This window comes from Ictidomys tridecemlineatus, chromosome 5, assembly GCF_052094955.1.
Source record: "Ictidomys tridecemlineatus isolate mIctTri1 chromosome 5, mIctTri1.hap1, whole genome shotgun sequence".
NCBI lineage: Eukaryota > Metazoa > Chordata > Mammalia > Rodentia > Sciuridae > Ictidomys > Ictidomys tridecemlineatus.
The window spans coordinates 37,985,282-38,005,245 of record NC_135481.1 but is presented as its reverse complement, the minus strand read 5'-3'; the positions used below and the strand labels follow the sequence as shown (position 1 = coordinate 38,005,245).

At 39.8% G+C, this 19,964-nt stretch overlaps 1 protein-coding gene across 5 annotated transcripts in view; it reads right to left on the bottom strand.

Moving 5' to 3' along the window:
* The window catches only part of Vps39 (VPS39 subunit of HOPS complex), a 55,950-nt gene that overhangs the window by 4,827 nt on the left and 31,159 nt on the right, over positions 1–19,964 (bottom strand). For all 5 annotated transcript variants that reach the window (XM_021726064.3, XM_078048936.1, XM_078048937.1 and 2 more), the window contains 12 exons: positions 18,609–18,729; positions 18,379–18,499; positions 10,442–10,571; positions 5,942–6,084; positions 4,302–4,445; positions 3,590–3,731; positions 3,380–3,466; positions 2,975–3,048; positions 2,537–2,635; positions 1,815–1,932; positions 1,159–1,287; positions 53–155 (listed from right to left, as the gene is read on the bottom strand). In XM_021726064.3, coding sequence (XP_021581739.2) covers positions 53–155; positions 1,159–1,287; positions 1,815–1,932; positions 2,537–2,635; positions 2,975–3,048; positions 3,380–3,466; positions 3,590–3,731; positions 4,302–4,445; positions 5,942–6,084; positions 10,442–10,571; positions 18,379–18,499; positions 18,609–18,729 — 1,411 coding nt within the window. The remainder of the gene's footprint in view (positions 1–52; positions 156–1,158; positions 1,288–1,814; positions 1,933–2,536; positions 2,636–2,974; positions 3,049–3,379; positions 3,467–3,589; positions 3,732–4,301; positions 4,446–5,941; positions 6,085–10,441; positions 10,572–18,378; positions 18,500–18,608; positions 18,730–19,964) is intronic.

The following is a 19,964-nucleotide window of genomic DNA, read 5'->3' as shown; positions in this document are numbered from 1 at the left end:
CTGGGGCCTGCTTATTAATTCCTTGAGAGGTGGGATAACTGGGCTGACTTACTCCTCAGCCATCCTTGTATCCTTCAAGACGTGGACATAAATGAAGAGTGCTTGCTCATGTTTTCCCATGCGCCCCAACAAGAGGGCTCGTTCTTCTAAGAGGCCTAAGAGGAAAAAGGAATAAAAGTAAGTAACTGCCACTGGGCTGGTAGCTCAGTGGTACAGCACTTGCCTAGCATGCCCAAAGCCTTGAGTTCAATCCCCCTCTGCAAAAGATCAGCCTATTGAGAATGAACATCTGGTGGGTCCAATCCTATGTCTAGAATACACATTGGTTTATCAATATGTGTAGAAAAGCACCACCTCTGCAAAAAAGAAGTCACCATCACCATCATTATATAAGCCCAAGGTTGGGGACTAAGTTATCAGGGGAACGAATACCGGGGCAATGTAAAGTAGAAAAAACATCTAGCTTAATGGTATAGCACATGATTAGCAAGTGCAGAACCCTGGGTTCAATCCTCATTACCAAAATAATAAATTAGAAGAAAATATTATTTTTGTTACTTGGGGGTTCTCCCCACCTAAAGAGAAAATTACTAAATTTTTTAAAGGGTGAAGGAGCTATTTTAGGAGGTACTGTATGCCCCCAACCCACACATACACTTTTTAAGTACTAGGGATTAAACCCAGAAAATTGTACATCTAGGCAAGCACTATAACATTGAGCCACATCCCCAGCCCATCCGACCTTCCTTATGATCACTTATAAATGTTAAGAAGACCCACTTAATAGCCAAGTATATAATAATACCTTCAACAAGCTAGGCACTCAGGGAAGAAAAGCAAACATTTGTTCTCAGTGCTCACAGAGTTTATACATCAGACAAAAATCTTTTTGAATTATGCCAGATTACAAAAGCTGCTAAACAAGGAATTTGGCCAAGAACATATTCTGGAACACTAAACAGGTTATAACTTGGGTATTAATTAAAATGTGGTTCACACCCAGAAAAGAGACTTCTCTCAGTCACAGTACAAAAGTCAGTCTTCTGAGAGGACAAAGCAGGAGCACTGGCCCCAAACACCCTATTTTCCCCAAGAAAGGACAGGAGAACAATAAAACGGAAAAGGATGGCTTTTTTATTACCTTCAGCAGACACTCACCATCAAAAGGAAAATCACAGATGAGCCGGCCTGGATCATAGTAGCTGGAAATCTCTAAGAACATGAGCAGCTTTTGCCGGTATTCTCCCAGCTCACCCAGTTCCTCTCCAGCAGGGACTGGGGTTTTGCCTTTAAAGGAAACCAGGTTCAATGTGAAAGGGTATTGCTGTCAGGTACCAATGTAGGATCATCAAGAAAAATGAGGGGGATGGGGCTCAATGACGCCACCACATGATCAGAAAGGACTCTGGTAATTTCCGTGTGGAGTTCTTTTACTTTATGGTCTCTGGTATCCCAAAACATTGGTTTTAGGTTATTAAAAAAAAAAAAAAAAAAAAAAAAAAAAAGCAGGCTGAGGAGAGAAACATGGGTAGGCCAACCTGTTTCTTCTCAGCATAGCTGTCATCTTGCAGACAGATCTGTTCCTTCTGCCCTCCCCCACGTATGACTCCCAGAGATGCCCAGACCCAGACAAGGGTTTGAGGTCTCACGTGCTGGGTCTGGGTCACTTAGCACCCATGGCTCCTCTAAGGGACTTCCTGCAGATTGGGCAGAGAACAGTGAAGTGAAATCTGCTTCCCCTCACCACACATGGTGCCCAGGTCTGTTTTTGCTTAAAGGCCTGGGACCAACCAGCTTTCAAAAGTTACTGATACCTTCAGGGAAGGACAGGAGGTACTCCTTCATCAGACCTTGCACCTTCTCACAGTACAGCTGGATTAGGCAGTTGTGGAATCGAGAGCCTGTCTCCTCCCAAACATGGATGATGTGTTCCTGAGACGAGAGATAGGTCTGTTTGGTTGGTACTCTCTATACTGCAATTGTTCTCCCAGGCTCCCTCTCACTTTTGAAGGTCAACAGGTGCATATTATCCCTTAATTAAACTGCCAAGATTACCAAGTGATAGCTCTTCTAAAACCACCAGGAACCCTCACAATGCAATCCAGCAAAATAAACCCAGGAATTGTTGTTTTTCAATTTCCAATTTAAACTACTTTAATTAGTTTTGCCCCACAATCCTTCAAAATCTTGTATCAGCCTACATAATTAAAGCTAAATATTTGCATTTCAGTACTTGACTGTCTTATGGCCACAGCTGTGTTTGGTTGTATAAATGTGATTTTAGCTGTTTTTCTAAAACATCAATCTTTCACCACTCTGTACTTTACTTTGATTTAGAAGGTACCACCCTAAGTAGCATTTTCAGCTTGGTCTCATGAGATGTCTCTTCAAAGGAAATTAACATAACCCATTTCCTTACATTTCCACCAAGCCCCAAGTGACAAAAAACCCAAATCTGAACTGCCTGGTAAATGACGCATGTAATCTTGGATCCTAGGCTTAAAAACTCTTTAGTGTAGACTGAAAAGTATCTTACCAGATATGGAATAGCCAGACCCTTAAAATTCTCTATTAAGAAGCCAAGCACTCGATCTCGTGGCAGAGACTCCACCTCTGGGAGATCTTCAGTAAAAATCTGTCAGAATAAACCTGAGTTGTAGCAGCAGAATCATTTCACTGCAGTTCCACCAAACTGTGTACAAGTATAGAAATGAAAAAGACTTTTGGAGGGGAAGGGTGTACAAGAAGACACCTGTAGCTGGTTATTGTGTGGCAAGACTAGGTTGTAGGTTTCCTGATTTGGAGACAAAGCTCCTTCTATTACTGTGCACTGTGGTCTCCTGCATCCCAACCTGCACTGTCAAGCCCCAAAGAAATGGCATGAACCCATCCTCCCCATTGCATCCACTGCTGTCCCAGGAATAATCAGGATCAAACATGGCATCAGATAAATTCCAGGGGCTCTGTGACCTACCTTCAGGCCATCTTCCGGGAAGTCTCTCAGCACCCACACTGAGTAGGAAAAAATCAAATGCAGGTTTTCTGTGCCTGGAGGGCAAAGTAAGATTTATTAGTAGTTGACAACAGTAAGACTGATTCATCCAATGGGAATGGGAGGCAGGTGTGCAGGTAGCCCAAAATTTATCTTACAAAGATAATTCTTTTCAAATACCACTCAAGGCTGTTTGGACATCCTATGCTAGCCAAACGCCAAGGGGGCTGTCACAATTGGACCACAGAGGGATTTATGCCAAGTGGAGGAATGAAGCTGAGTGAACATAAGGGAGGGAAGAGACCAACCAGCCAGATTCAGAAATGGAGGGAGACCAGGCCCCGTAAACAAGAGCCATTTCCCACTATCTTCAAAAGGTCTACTCACCCAGGTGCTGCAGATACTGCACTGTCCTCTCATGGCCTTTTAGAGGGGAGTTTGCTTTCTTGGACTGGTCCACCAGCACCTGCAGAGCTAGTCACAAAGCCCAAAAACAAGATCATAAGCTTCTTCCCCAGGGGAGATTCATCATACCTCAGGTTTCCCACCAGCATACAAGACACCCTCCAGCAGGGAAGAAGCCAGTCCTCCCATCACCTTTCTCATGGAGCCCCTTCTTCTCATACAGGATTATCAGTTCACTGTACTTGTGAGCCTTCTTCAGCACATGCTCACTCTCCTCAATGTGGCAGTGATTGTTCTCCAGGCGTAGCAAGGGGGCCACCAGGGCCACGTTTGTCTGTAGGGGGAGCAGGACTTCAGTGGAAACTGCTTCCTGGAGAGCCTTCAGGAAGGCCCTTCCCTAGCCGAGGTCTATTTCAGGCTGAAAGGCCAGGGATGTAACACGAGCACAAGAAAGCAAACAATCCTTTTATAGGATGACAGATAGTAGCTTTTAGAACATTTATGTCCTTCTGCACAACACCACAATATTCTGGGTTTGGGAAAAAAGGACACTTTTTAAAAATATACCTTTGTTTTATCTATTTATCTTTATGTGGTTCTGAGGACTGAACCCAGTGCCTTAGGTGTGCTAGGCAAGCACTTTACCACTAAGCTGCAACCCCAGCCCAAAAGAGGTCACTATTGAGGAATTACTGTAGTCATAATCTCAATCTTACTAGGGGGGAAAAAAAAAGGCCATTTTAAGATTCTGAAACAAAATCTTGCCTTATCCTCTTAATTCCAGGACACTCATAAGCATCATCAAAGACTTTGTTCTTATTAGTGGTAAGTCACCTAAGGTATAGAGCTCCTTTCCACAACCCAAATTTCAGAGCAAGGGTACCCAAGTGTTTGGGCAACTCACGTGGAGGTAGCACTTGAGCAGGGTGGTGTCAATGATTTGCAGCAGCTTCTTCTTGGATTTGATGGTGGGAGTGCCTTCCATGAGTGGGGAGGTGCTAGACTGATGATCAGAGTCATTCAGCTTCTTTACCAACTGACTTCGTTTCTACAAAGGTCAAAAATGTGGGGTCAAGGCCAGCTTTATACTTTGCTTCAAAACCTAAGTTATTAAATAACTCTGAATATCTCCAAATCAGCTCATGTCTATTAACCCTGATCTTACATTATGACTCTGATCTCAATTATCAAGGGTCATATGATGATTGCCAAATCCCCACAGTTATAATAACAATAGCAACAATTATCTATTAGTGTTTGCCTAGTATAAAACTTCTATAAGTGGAATCATCCAGCTTGCATTCTTTTGTATCTGGCTAAGCTGATGGTCTTGTATGCTTTGGTATCTCTCTGGCATATTACTGGTGTCAGTTTACTTCATGTATTTCCAATGTCAGTGAAAAAGGCCAGGAAAGAATGTGTGCTCAGATTTCTAAAGCTAAATCATTGGCAGTAGAGGGCCTTCTGTAGCACCTTAGACTTTGGGAAACACTATGTCCCAGGAACTCTTTTCCACTTGGCACAGAGTGGTATAATATGCACACTGAGGCAAGTTGGTGTGCTCCCTATAGGCTTGCAGTCATAGCTGGGTTCCCTGAGAGCCCAGTGTCAAGGAAGTGCAAAGGCTTAAGCATGCCTAATTAGACCTGAAGATACTCATTGATCAAGAAGCAGAGAATAGAAGGCAACACTGCAATTTTTCTAACTCTTCTCCATGTACACTGGAAGACCCCTTACAAAGGTGTGCAGGACATTTAACAGGAAAAAATATAAGGTCTTCAACACTGAATGGATGCACAGGAAATAAATAATAACTTTTTGTGACAAATTGTGGGTTAGGAGGCTTTAAGGGAGATGTTCATTTTAGTATCGACTTCAAAATTTCACTTACCTGTCTGTAATAGTAAACTGAAATAAAAATTAATCTAAACATCTCCCAAAACACATGTTACAGAAGACTATTTATTAATAAGAAAGGACTACCCCAATATATGGCTAAATTTAAAAAAGTAAGCTACAAAACAGAATATATAGTTTGATATCCATTTGTAATAAATAAGCAAAAGCTAATTCATATATATGTATAAAACCCAAAGGGCAACATTAAAATGTTAGTTACTTATCTCAGGGAGTGGAGATATAGGTGATTTGTATTTCTGTTTTGTACTTTTCTGTGTGTGTTCTTAAGTTTTCTGCACAGAGAAAGCATTTTACCCATAATTATGTATGGTATCAAAGTTCATTTTAAAAACTTAATTTTCTTCCAACAATTAAAATTTATCCTTTTTAGTCCCTATAATGGTTTAGTTTGAATTCACTAGAAATTGTGTGTATTCCCTGGTATCATGACTTGGCAAAAAAGAGCCCAATGGTACTATTAAGTTGGGAGAAATAGCAGAAGAAACAGTGCCTCACATAGACCTCAAAAGCACCCATTTACAGAACACCTGTAGCATTATCAAAGACTCTCAAATCCCCATCATTGAGAAATAGGAATTAAAAATTCCAGGTGAATGCTTCCATATACCTCTGTGTTATACTTACCTGTGTCAGGTAGTCGATCAGGGCTAAGTGAGCTTTCTCTAATTCAGCGCCAGACAACACAGGCAATGGGTTAGGATACTGCAATTGCTTCCTGTAGTCTGTGGGCAGCAGATCCGGGTACAGGCCCATGACGTGGGTGGGATCTACAAGGAAGGTAAATGTGATTCTTTTGGGAAGGAGACCAACAATTTAAGGATAAAACAAAACCATTACTATAACAAAATAAATTGCAGACTGATTTTTTTTTTGGGGGGGTGGTACTGGGGATTGAACTCAGGAACACTCAACCACTGAGCCATATCTCCAACCCTATTTTGTATTTTTAATTTAGAGACAGGTTCTCCCTGAGTTGCTTAGCACCTAGCCATTGCTGAGGCTGGCTTTGAACTGGTGATCCTCTTGTCTCAGCCTACTGAGCCACTGGGATTACAGGTGTGCGCCACCGCACCCGGCTTCCATACTGATTTTTAAATGGAGAATGACTCTAAGTTCAGAAAAACTCAATGAATTTATGATCTGTGGACTTTATGTGTATTTCACTAAATGCTACAAAAATGGCATGACTCTATCTTTTAAATATCAGATATGTATACAGAATTAGAAATAAATATTTATCAATTCCTTAAAAGTAGAGGATAAAAAGCTTCCAAGGAAAAACCAGTGATATTTTAAAAAGATCAAGACTTAATAATAAAAATTTTATATGTCAAAAAAATGAATATTAGTTAAAAAAAAAATACCCAGATAGGGTGGTAACTCAGTGGTAAAGTGCTTGCCTAGCATGTGTGACACACTGGATTCAATCCTCAGCACCACATAAAAAGAAAATAAAGATACTGTGTCTACCTACAACTAAAAAGTATATTTATGTATAAAAAAAGAAATACCCAGATAAAAGGTCAGGAAATATATTTGTGTTATATATGGCAAGAGGTTAGTATGTTTATTATATAAACAAATTTGCATAATTTGGTAATAAAAATGCAAGGTTTCATTTGATAAATGGGCCAAAGAACTGAGAAGGGAAAAATAAGTGGGGAAACGTTCTGCTACATTAAGAATCTAATTATTTTACTTTATTTTTAGAGAGAGAGAGAGAGAGAGAGAGAGAAAGGATTTTTTAATATTTATTTTTTAGTTTTCGGCGGACACAACATCTTTGTTTGTATGTGGTGCTGAGGATCGAACCCGGGCTACACGCATGCCAGGTGAGCGAGCTACTGCTTGAGCCACATTCCCAGCCCAAGAATCTAATTATTAAAGAGGTGACTTTCTCTTTTTTGCTCCTTACAATTTATTGTAATCTCACAAATGCTTTATGGGTATCTATAACAGCAAAATGCTGCAAGCAGCCACATATCCCCTCATCTACTACTGGGTGATTTACAGTACTTGTATATAGTAATAACACTGCATAATAATTTATAGTACTTGCATATAGTAATGACACTGCATAATAATGCAAACATAAAGTAATTAATACTGTGGAACACTATGTTGTTTATGGATAATTGGCACTTAGCATCTATTTTTCCTTTTCTATGTTCCTTCCTGCCAATGAATGCTATAAAGCTGAAAATGACTTTCCTAAAGCTCCCTTGCAGTCGGTGTAATGAATGAAAATCTGGTTCTACCAATGAGATGCATTATGTGTGAGTGTTGCAACTGGAAGTGAGATGAAGTCCTTCTTTGGATCAAGCTGCTGGTTCATTAGTGTTTGGCAGCCAGACTCAGCACAGTTCACTGTCATGAACTGTGTCATCATCTAGAGGCACCTGCCCAGATGCAGCTGTCTTTAGTTTGCTGTGTGGTAACAGAAGCCGTTGTGTGGCTTCAGCAGTGGAAGCAGCAGCAACTGGTTGAGCTCTGGATTACGGGATGTGCCCAGGAAATTAATGTCCAGTAGTGCATACTGGTTCTTTGCTTTTTTTTGGATTCATCCAACAATCTGTGTATGTGTGTATTGAAATATATATAATTTTTATTATTTTAATCATTTATAATTATACAGTTCAATGATACTAAATATATTCATATTTTGGGCAACCTTCACTGCTATCCACTTCCAGAACTTTTCCATCATCACAAACTTAAACTCTGTACCCAATAAACAATCACTCCCCATTGGCTCATTTGAAGGAAGGATGACAGACATCAATTTCAGTTTGCCCAACACCTTTCTTAACAGCACTTTATATCCTTTTGGAGCGCTCCCTCTTCCACACTGTGTTTCATCTCAGTTGGAGAGGAGTCTTAGCCTTCAAAAGAGAAGGGCCAAAACACCATCGACAGCCCTAGTACATCCTGGAAGTGGGACCAGGACCTATTCCTAGCCAATGAGATCCCCAATTTTGAGAAAGAAAAGCAAAATGACAAGCAATATGGCACACACCAACACATATCCCATCCCACATGCTCCTCTTGTGCAACAAGATACTCCTCCATCAAAGGTGGTGTCTGTGTCACCTTGAAACTGGATGGACCCGTGTAAATCAAAAGATAGCAGAAGCAACAGTCATAAATGGCACTGAAGCTTTTGCCTGGGTCTCTGAAACCACTCCCTGTGGGAAAAGCCAGCTGCTATGCATGAAGATATTCAGGCAGCTCTGTGGAAAGAACCATGTGAACAAGAACTGAGGCCCAAGCCCCAGCCAGTACCAACTTGTTAGCCATGAGAGTGAGCCAGCTTAGACCAGTCAGATGATAGAAGCCCAGCCAACATCCAACTGTAACCACAAGAGACCTGCAGCAAGAACTATTTGGCTGAACCCTTCCCAAATTCCTGACCAAGAGATAGAGAGAGAGAGGGGCGGGGAAGTGGGGTGGAGATAGAGGAGGAGAGATAGAGAGCGAGAGAGGGGCTGTTGGGGGAGAAAGAGAGAGAACAGATGTTTGTTGTTTTGAGCTATTAAGTTTTAAGGTGACTTGTACAACATTAGATAGCTGATGCACTGGTAGGGGGCAATTTTCATTGAGGATAACACAAAGGAGGATGTAGTAATAATAATAGTATAGGAAGTGGCTATGCCAGAGCAAGACTGCCTAACCTGTTCTGGCTACAAAGTGATTACTGTTCTGTTTCTGCTTCCTATTTCAATGCCATCCTTTTTTTTTTTTTTTTTTGGTACCAGGGATTTAACCCTGGAGTGTTTAACCATTGAGACCCATTCCCAGTCCTTTTTTATTTTGAGAAATAAAAACTTGTTAAGTTGCTGCAGCTGGCTTGAACCTGTGATTCTCTTATCTTAGCCTACCAAGTCACTGGGATTATAGGAGTTTACCACTGCACCTATGCACCTAGCCCTGCCTATTTTTTTTTTTTTTTTGAGTAGGGTACAAAGGATTGAACTCAAGGGCACTTGGCCACTGAGCCACAACCCCAGCCCTATTTTGTATTTCCTTTAGAGACAGGGTCTCATTGAGTTGCTTAGTGCCTCACCATTGCTGAGGCTGGCTTTGAACTTTCGATCCTCCTGTCTCAGTCCCCCAAGGCACTGGGACCTACCTATTCTTAAGCCTTGTGTCCTATCACCTTTATGGTTCCCTCTAATTGTCACCCCCCCTAATATTCCAATAAACCCTCTTACTTTGTCAGATTATGCTAACATTATTCAGACTTGAGTCATTATTAATTACAACCAAGAACCTGAACTCATACAAGGAGTTATCACAGGGCATTATTAACCAGTCTTGGAAGATAGTGAAGAAAAGTCAAAGCAAAGATGAGGAAGGAGAAGATAATAATACGATAGAGAAGAAAACTAAGTATATATGGATTATATATGAATTGATCCAAATTAAGCAAAAATGGAACATACAGAAATGAAAAGATTTGGGTTGTTTTTTTTTTTGAGGTGGGGAGGGATACTGGTAATTGAATCCTAGGGGTGCTTTACTACTGAGCTACTTCTCCAGGGCTTTTTTGTTTTGTTTTGTTTTTTAATTTTAAGGCAGGGTCTCACCAAGTTGCTGAGGCTGGCCTTGAACTTGTACTCCTGCCTTAGCATCACCACTGCCAGTTGCTGGGATTATAGGTGTGTGCCACCATGGCCAGGCCATTATACACCTTTTGTAGAGGAGAAATTAAAGCACAGAAAGGTCCAGTAGTTCTGCCTAAGCTCTTGGAGAGATCTTAGGACACTAAGAAAAGGGAGGACTTCACAGCACCTTCCTATGTTGGCTCTTAAAAATGAACTACTATTTAACCCAGGGACTTTTGTCTAGAAGAACATTCAATAAACACCAGATGATCACATACACATTTGATGAATTGAATGACTCTCTTACCTTTCTATAAAGGTGAGGGCAAATCATTCTGGAACATTAGAAGTCTGTATTTATGGATGAGACCATTTTCATAAGATTAGGACTGTGAAAATGTAACCGACACGCCACCCACAGGATCTTGTTATACATGCAGATCAAAAGTCTGGTACCCCTATTCTTTCCAGTTTCCATTCTCTCTGTAGTTCCTATCTCAATGCCACACCCACTTGTTACCTGTGCCAAGTTTAGCAAAGACCTGCATGGACTCATCAAAGCGTTTCTGGCAGAAGAGGTTGAAGGCATACAAGTTCTTGATGTGATGGATTTGTTGCTGCTTTTCACTGTCAGAATCATCTTTCATTTCCTAATAAAAGCATAGAAAAGGTGAGAGCTAACTTATTCAACAAGTATTTTTTTTAAATATTTATTTTTTAGTTGTAGTTGGACACAATACCTTTTATTTATTTATTTTTACGTGGTGCTGAGGATTGAATCCAGGGCCTTATACATGCTAGGTGAGTGCTCTACCACTGAGCCACAACCCCAGCCCCTTAACAAATATTTTTCAGTACAATCTAAGTGAGACAATATCATAGAAACCACAAATGCCAAAGTGTACAAGAAAAAAACCTGGCATCTGCCCTTCCTGACTGCCCTGATAGTCAAACTATAAGTACCTATGCAAATAAAACACATCAGGGTTTCTACAAAATGCCAAATCATTATTTCTGAAAACTGTCAAGGTCATGAGAGACAAGGAAAGTTGAAGAAACTGTCAAAGGCCAGAGGACACTAGGGAAAATTAAATGCAAAGTGATTTACAGATTTGATTCTGGAACAGAAAAGAGAACATTAAATTAAAAAAAAACTAGTCAAATCTGAATAAATTCTAGTGTTTAATTTAAAAACAAAAAAATAGGGTAAGAATGATGACAGAAACATGTGGGAGAGGTACCTAATGAAGTCTGATTTGTAACTGAGATATGAAGGATGAGTTGTAGTTAGTTAGCCAAGTGCAGCTGGGAAGGTGATACAAGGAAATGAAAGACAAATGTGTGCTCCTGGCAAAGTAGCATGCATGAGGCCCTAAAATAACAGAGAGCACTGTGCAAGGGCTTAAAGTGACAGTAAGAGCACAGGGTGCTCAAGAAATGAGAGACATCTGGCATGGCCAATGCATTTGGCAAAGGTCCTAATCACAGCAAAATCTTAATAGGGCTATTATCAACTTTGTTTTCTCCTGATAACCTTTCCCTCCTTATATCTTTTTAAACCAATCTTTTTTTTGTTTTTGTTTTATTTATTTATTTATTTTTATTGGTTGTTCACAACATTACAAAGCTCTTGACATGCCATATTTCATACATTAGATTGAAGTGGGTTATGAACTCCCAATTTTACCCCAAATGCAGATTGCAGAATCACGTTGGTTACACATCTACAATTTTACATAATGCCCTATTAGTAACTGTTGTACTCTGCTACCTTTCCTATCCCCTACTATCCCCCCTCCCTTGCCCTCACATCTTCTCTCTCTACCCCATCTACTGTAATTCATTTCTCTCCTTGTTTATTTTTCCATTCCCCTCACAACCTCTTATATGTAATTTTGTATAGCAATGAGGGTCTCCCTTCATTTCCATGCAATTTCCCTTTTCTCTCCCTTTCCCTCCCATCACATATCTCTGTTTAATGTTAATCTTTTCTTCCTGCTCTTCCTCCATGCTCTGTTCATAGTTGCTCTCATTATATCAAAGAAGACATTTGGTATTTGTTTTTTAGGGATTGGCTAGCTTCACTAAGCATCATCTGCTCTAGTGCCATCCATTTCCCTGCAAATTCCATGATTTTGTCATTTTTTAGTGCTGCGTAATATTCCATGGTGTGTAAATGCCACATTTTTTTTATCCATTCATCTATTGAAGGGCATCTGGGTTGGTTCCACAGTCTAGCTATTGTGAATTGTGCTGCTATGAACATCGATGTGGCAGTATCTCTGTAGCATGCTCTTTTAAGGTCTTCAGGGAATAGTCCGAGAAGGGCAATAGCAGGGTCAAATGGTGGTTCCATTCCCAGCTTTCCCAGGAATCTCCATCTGCTTTCCAAATTGACCGCACCAATTTGCAGTCCCACCAGCAATGTACAAGTGTACCCTTTTCTCCACATCCTCGCCAGCACTTGTTGTTGTTTGACTTCATAGTGGCTGCCAATCTTACTGGAGTGAGATGGTATCTTAGGGTTTTGATTTGCATCTCTCTGACTGCTAGAGATGGTGAGCATTTTTTCATGTACTTGTTGATTGATTGTATGTCCTCCTTTGAGAAGTTTCTGTTCAGGTCCTTGGCCCATTTGTTGATTGGGTTATTTGTTATCTTATTGTCTAATTTTTTGAGTTCTTTGTATACTCTGGATATTAGGGTTCTATCTGAAGTGTGAGGAGTAAAAATTTGTTCCCAGGATGTAGGCTCCACATTTACCTCTCTTATTGTTTCTCTTGCTGAGAAAAAACTTTTTAGTTTAAGTAAGTCCCATTTGTTGATTCTTGTTATTAACTCTTGGGCTATGGGTGTCCTATTAAGAAATTTGGAGCCCGACCCTACAATATGTAGATCGGAGCCAACTTTTTCTTCTATCAGACACAGAGTCTCTGATTTGATATCAAGCTCCTTGATCCATTTTGAGTTAACTTTTGTGCATGGCGAGAGAAAGGGATTCAGTTTCATTTTGTTGCATATGGATTTCCAGTTTTCCCAGCACCATTTATTGAAGATGCTATCCTTCCTCCATTGCATGCTTTTAGCCCCTTTATCAAATATAAGATAGTTGTAACTTTGTGGATTAGTCTCTGTGTCCTCTATTCTATACCATTGGTCTACCTGCCTGTTTGGGTACCAGTACCATGCTGTTTTTGTCACTATTGCTCTGTAATATAATTTAAAATCTGGTATCGCTATACCGCCTGATTCACACTTCCTGCTTAGAATTGCTTTTGCTATTCTGGGTCTTTTATTTTTCCATATGAATTTCATGATTGCTTTATCTATTTCTACAAGAAATGCCATTGGGATTTTGATTGGCATTGCATTAAACCTATAGAGAACTTTTGGTAATATTGCCATTTTGATAATGTTAGTTCTGCCTATTCATGAACAGGGTATATTTTTCCATCTTCTAAGATATTCTTCTACTTCTCTCTTTAGGGTTCTGTAGTTTTCATTGTATAAATCTTTCACCTCTTTTGTTAGGCTGATTCCCAAGTATTTTATTTTTTTGGAGGATATTGTGAATGGAGTGATTTTCCTCATTTCCGTTTCAGAAGTTTTGTCGCTGATATACAGAAATGCCTTTGATTTATGCGTGTTGATTTTATATCCTGCCACTTTGCTGAATTCATTTATTAGTTCTAGTAGTTTCTTTGTAGACCCTTTTGGGTCTTCTAGGTATAGAATCATGTCATCCGCAAATAGTGATAATTTAAATTCTTCTTTTCCTATTTTTATGCCTTTAATTTCTTTTGTCTGTCTAATTGCTCTGGCTAGTATTTCAAGGACTAAATTAAATAGAAGTGGTGAGAGAGGGCATCCCTGTCTTGTTCCAGATTTTAGAGGGAATGCCTTCAACTTTTGTCCATTCAGAATGATGCTAGCCTAAGGCTTAGCATAGATAGCTTTTACAATGTCAAGGTTAAGTTCCTGTTATCCCTAGTTTTTCTAATGTTTTGAAAATAAAGGGATGCTGTACTTTGTCGAATGCTTTTTCGGCGTCTATCGAGATGATCATATGGTTCTTATCTTTAAGTCTATTGATGTGGTGAATAACATTTATTGATTTCCGTATATTGAACCATCCTTGCATCCCAGGGATGAATCCTACTTGATCATGGTGCACAAGTTTTTTGATGTGTTTTTGTATTTGATTCGCCAGAATTTTATTGAGGATTTTTGCATCCAGGTTCATTAGAGATATTGGTCTGTAGTTTTCTTTCTTTGAGGTGTCTTTGTCTGGTTTCGGAATCAGGGTGATGTTGGCCTCATAGAATGAATTTGGAAGAGCTCCCTCTTTTTCTATTTCCTGAAATAATTTGAAAAGTATTGGTATTAATTCTTCTTTAAAGGTTTTGTAAAACTCCGCTGTATACCCATCCGGTCCTGGGCTTTTCTTGGTTGGTAGTCTTTTGATGGCTTCTTCAATTTCATCCATTGATATTGGTCTGTTCAAATTGTGTGTATCCTCCTGACTCAGTCTGGGCAAATCATATGACTTAAGAAATTTGTGGATGTCTTCACTATCTTCTATTTTATTGGAATATAGGTTTTCAAAATAATTTCTAATTGTCTTCTGTATTTCTGTAGCATCTGTTGTGATATTGTCTTTTTCATCCCGTATGTTAGTAATTTGAGTTCTCTCTCTTCTTCTCTTCGTTAGCATGGCTAAAGGTCTGTCGATCTTATTTTTAAACCAATCTTACTAAATTAATTTTTTTTCTTAAAAATGTCTCTCAATTTCCTCCTTCCCTTCTCTGCCTCTTCTTTTCCCCTCCCCTTTTCATTCCCTCCCTATTGCCACCTGTTGAGAGCCACAGCCAAAGGGGCCCCAGCAAACTTCCAGCTGCCAGCAAACTTCCAGCTGCCGGCTGATGATTGGCTCACAGCGGCCCCAGCAACATCTAGCTGATTGGCTCCTCTGCAGTGATGTTCATTGGGCTGTTTCCCTGCCCTTCAGACTGCCAGCTGATGATTGGCTCACAGTGGCCCCAGCAACATCTAGCTGATTGGCTCCTCTGCGGTGATGTTCACTGGGCTGTTTCCCTGCCCTTCAGACTGCCAGCTGATGATTGGCTCACAGCGGCCCCAGCAACATCTAGCTGATTGGCTCCTCCACGGAGCTGCTCATTGGGGGACTTCTTTGGCTCTGCCCACGCAACCCAGCCAATTGGCCTCAAGAGCAGGAGGATTGTGGGAGGTTGAGAGGCTGGTGTGGGGGTGAGAGGCTTGTGGAAGCCGGTGGTGGCAGTTGGGCTCTGAGGGTTTTTTCCCTGAGGAGCTGTATTGTTTGGCGTTTGTAGTTTTAAAAATAAAGTTAGTTTCTTTTGACAAGTGGCTCCTGAATTGTGCCCAGCCAGACTGCAGCACCATCTCAGTTCAACCACTGTCAGCATGTTGCTGAACCTGGTTCAAGTTCTCCTGCTTCGTGCTTCAAAGACTTCCAAAACCTGGCACTGGCCCCTTTATTGAGCTTATTTTCAATCATCTGCTCCATTTAATACAGACTATGAATGTTCTAGAAATGCATGAAACTTGCTTTCACTTTTTTAAACTTTCTCTGATTTTCAATGCTGTTTCCTGCTTCTGATCCTAATCTTACCTATACTTAAAAGACCAACTCAAGCATCTGTCTTCAGATGCCTTTCCCAGCCCACAGTGAACTACCCCTAAAATTTCACTTCATTTTGTCAATACCAAAGTTTAGTATAAAATTGCCCTCTGGGAGTTTCATGCATATTCTCTATTTATATAAAGATAGGTTCTCTCAAGACTAAAATGATGCCAACCAATCTTCTTTTGTCATACAAGCAGTACATAGTAATTTGAGGCTAGAAAAGAGGAGAAACATGGGAACCTACTTTCATCTTCTTGTGTCCAACTTCATTTTACTTTTTATAGTGCTAGGACTCTAACCCAGGGCCCTGTCCATGCTGGGTAAGTGCTCTACTACTGAACTATACCCCCAGCTCCAACTTCTAGATTGTCTACTGCACAAGGCATAAGGCAGAATACTGAAAAATTCTAAGCTCTTTCTGTCAAAAAAAAAAAAAAAAAGACACTAAAAAGAGTTATGTACTGCATATCCTTTTGTAAAGTTTATAGTCTAAGTATGTTATTCATTTATGTTGAATCACAAGTAAAAGATTCAACAAAGTTTTAAGGTTTGGTATTAGGGATTAAATCCAAGAGATGCGGGCTGGGGAGTGGCTCAAGCGGTAGCGCGCTCGCCAGGCATGCGTGCGGCCGGGTTTGATCCTCAGCACCACATACCAACAAAGACGTTGTGTCCGCCGAGAATTAAAAAATAAATATTAAAAATTCTCTCTCTCTCTCTCTCCTCTCTCACTCTCTCTTAAAAAAAAAAAAAAAGAATCTTCAGTCATTTAAAAAAAAAAAATCCAAGAGATGCTTTAGCACTGAGCTAAATGCTAAATCCCCAGACATTTTGAAATTTTTAATTTTGAGATAGGGTCTTGCTAAGTCGCTGAAAGTGTCTCTAAATCATTGAAGTGGGCTCTGAATTTGTGATCCTTCTGCCTTAGCTTCCTGAGTTGCTAAGATTACAGGCATGTACCATCCTGTCTGGCAACCAGACAGGGTGGTACATGCCTGTACCAGTCTTAAGACTGAGTTTCTATTTTAAATCCAGAATTTACACATACAAAATAACTGTTGCTCTTTAAAAGTAGCCACCATTGGGCTAGGATTGTGGCTCAGTGGTAGAGTGCTTGCCTAGAAAGTGCCTCAGCACCACATAAAAATAAATTAAAAATATTGTGTGTCCACCTACAACTAAAAAATAAATATTAAAAAAAAGTAGCCACCATAAGTGATTAAAACATATGTAATTTTGGGGGGCTGGGGTTGTGGCTCAGTGGTAGAATGCTCACCTAACATATGTGAGGCGCTGGGTTCGATCCTCAGCACCACATAAAAAATTAATAAATAAAATAAAGATATTGTGTCCAACTACAACTAAAAACATGAAAATAAAGTTTAAAAAAATCTAATTTTTAAAAAGTGGCCACTGCTTTCCATTTAGCAACAGTTTATAAGATATTCTAGAGATTACATTCTATTACTATATTTTCATCAAAATTTCTTTAAATTAGTACTGTCCAATTTAATAACTAGATTTGGCTCAGAATGACTTTTAGTTGTTTCTTGAAATCAAGTCTACCCGCTATAGATGACAATCACCATTATCTACATAAGACAATTATGAGGATGTTTAAAAGAATAAGATACAGACTCTGAAATTATTTCCAAAATGGTTTTTGGCAATAGAAGTATCACTGGTACGGTCACTGCCTTGCTGTCAACAACCTCTCACAACATACAGGAGAGTAGCTGCTTTGGTTTGAATTATGTATCTCATCAGAAGTTTGAATTTTGGAAACCTGGTCCCTAGGATAGTAGCACTGGGAAATGGTGTGTCCCTTTAAGAGGTGGGGACTGCTAGGAGGTTCTGTGGGTCACTAGGGGTATGAGATATTTCTCATGCAATCTCTTGGTAGCTCTTAAGACAGGGTTGTTATAAAAGGAGCAAGCCTGGACCCTCTTGGCTTGAGGTATAATTGCTTGCTCTTGCATGGACTCCTTTCATCGTTATCCACACCAGAAGGAGGTACAATCAATGGAAAACACTCACTAGAACCTTCACTATGCCATTTAGACTTTGAATTTCCCAGACTGTGAGTTAAATAAACTTTTTTTCTTCATAAGTATCCTATGTTTATTATTTTGCTACAGTGATAATGATTATATTACCGTAATGATATTAATCAAGTAATAATTGTAAATAAAAGATATAGCCTGGTTGACAATAACTTGAAGTAGTTTCAGAATACTTAAAGAAGGCCTACTTATATAAACACAGGAGTTCACTGTTGAAAGGAATTTTGAGGTGAGGGGAGAATCTCAAGTTCGAAGCCAGCCTCAGCAACTTTAGTTGCTGTATTCATTGAGACTGTCATATCAAATTAACGACTGTTACTACACTGCAATGTTTGTATTTTTAAAAATTTTTCTTTCCATGCTTCCTTTCTTCCTTTTTTTCCCCCCTCAGTGTTGAGAATCTAAACCAGGGCCTTGCATTTGCCAGGCAATCACTCTACCACTGTCAGCAAAGGTGGATGCATTTTTTGTGCACCTCAGCGGTCTTTAATTCTATAAGATACTATTATTATTATTCACATTGATCCTATTATTATTATTGAAAAAGTAAAATCACTTAAGAATTACATAGTTATTTTAAGCACAAGTCAAACCCTGGATTGAAGGTCTCTGACTTTCACCTCTGTACTTATTGTAGTAGTCCAAACTAAATATGAACATCAAATTCACCTAATTTTAAGAACAACGAGGAAGGCAGACTCATACCCCAATATTAAGAGCAAGACTTACTGCGAGCTGCAGAGCCAATTCAAACTGCTTGTCCTGGAGAAGCTGTTGGATTTGAGTTGCCATAGGGACAGGAATGAGTCTCCAAACAAAATGATTGCTGGCCACATAGATAATGTTTGATCTGGAAGCAGGAGTTTAAGAATATGGTAACAGAGCATAGGCTTTATGATGACACAGGTGACTTTAAAGCTTTGGCATAATATGGCAACAACAGTAAAGAAATTCCTTACCCTCCTGAGGTAATGAAACGGGGCCTCTGCAATTCAATGCTCTGGACGAGAAGCCTTGGTTCAAAAGTTCGGATCTCCACATATCGAGGCAACACTGCGATGATATAAGGAGGCTGGTGCTCTGCGCAAGAAAGAACATGTACTGGTCAAAGGCTTTAAGCTTATGGAGTGTTTCAATTGTCCATAGCAAGCTTCATTCATTCATTTTGTAATAGTGGGAAACAAACACAGGGCCAGGCAAGCACTCTATTGATTGCGCTACATCCCTAGCCCTCTAAGCTGCATTTAAATTATCTTTGAAAGAGTCCATTAGTCAAATACCAAGCCAGGATCCTACACTGTAATATAGGAAGGAAAAAAATATTGCTTTGCCTAAGTGATGTCAAGAGAAATTTTCACAAAAAAATGCATCCACCTTCGCTGACAGTGACCAGATTCCACTCACACTGTTTCCCCTAAAGATGCATCACTGGCATCTTTCTCATCAATCAGAGTCAGACTGACAAAAGTGGGATGCAGCTGCTCCTAACAGTGCATCAGTGGGAGAATCTGGTGATTAAAAACAAGTTGTACACTGTCTTGAAAAGGACAAGAGGAAGGCAATTTCTTTTTTGCTCTGTCTATATTTCTAGTCAATGTTGTTTTTTCCACAAAATTTTCACAGGGATCTGATGCAAAAATCCACTTTTGCAATTACAGTTTGAATGCTTTTGTCCCCTCTAACACTACGTGTGTTGGAAACTTAATCCCTGATGCCAATAGCATTGGGAGGTACAGTCTAATGAGAGGTGTTTAGGTCATGAGGGCTCAGCTCTCATAAATAGATTAATGCAGCTATAAAAAGGCCTCATGGGAATAGGTTCTCTCTGCTCTTCTGTCATGTGCAGACACAGAGTTCATCCCTCTCTTGTCTTTTACCTTCCTTCCATGAAGCAAGAAGACCCTCACCAGATACCAGTCATTGGTCCCTTGATCTGGGACTTCCAAGCCTTCAAAACTATGAGGAAATAAATTTCTGTTCTTTAAAAATTCCCCAGTCTGTGGTATTCTGTTATATCATCACAAATGGACTTAGACAATGTCTAACTGGGTAGACAGAGAAAGAGCTGGACATAATTCTCAGTATGGTTATTTACTTTCTTTTTTTTAGTATATATTTATGGTTATATATAGTTGGCTGATCCCAAAGTGTGGTTATTTTTTATTTAATATTTGCTGTGACTTATGAGTGTATTATCCAAAAAAACCACTTTTTTGTTTTTTAAAGACAAGATCTCGCTGGGCATGGTGGCACATGCCTATAATCCCAGCAATTTGGGATGCTGAGGCAGAAGAATCTCAAGTTCAAAGCCAGGC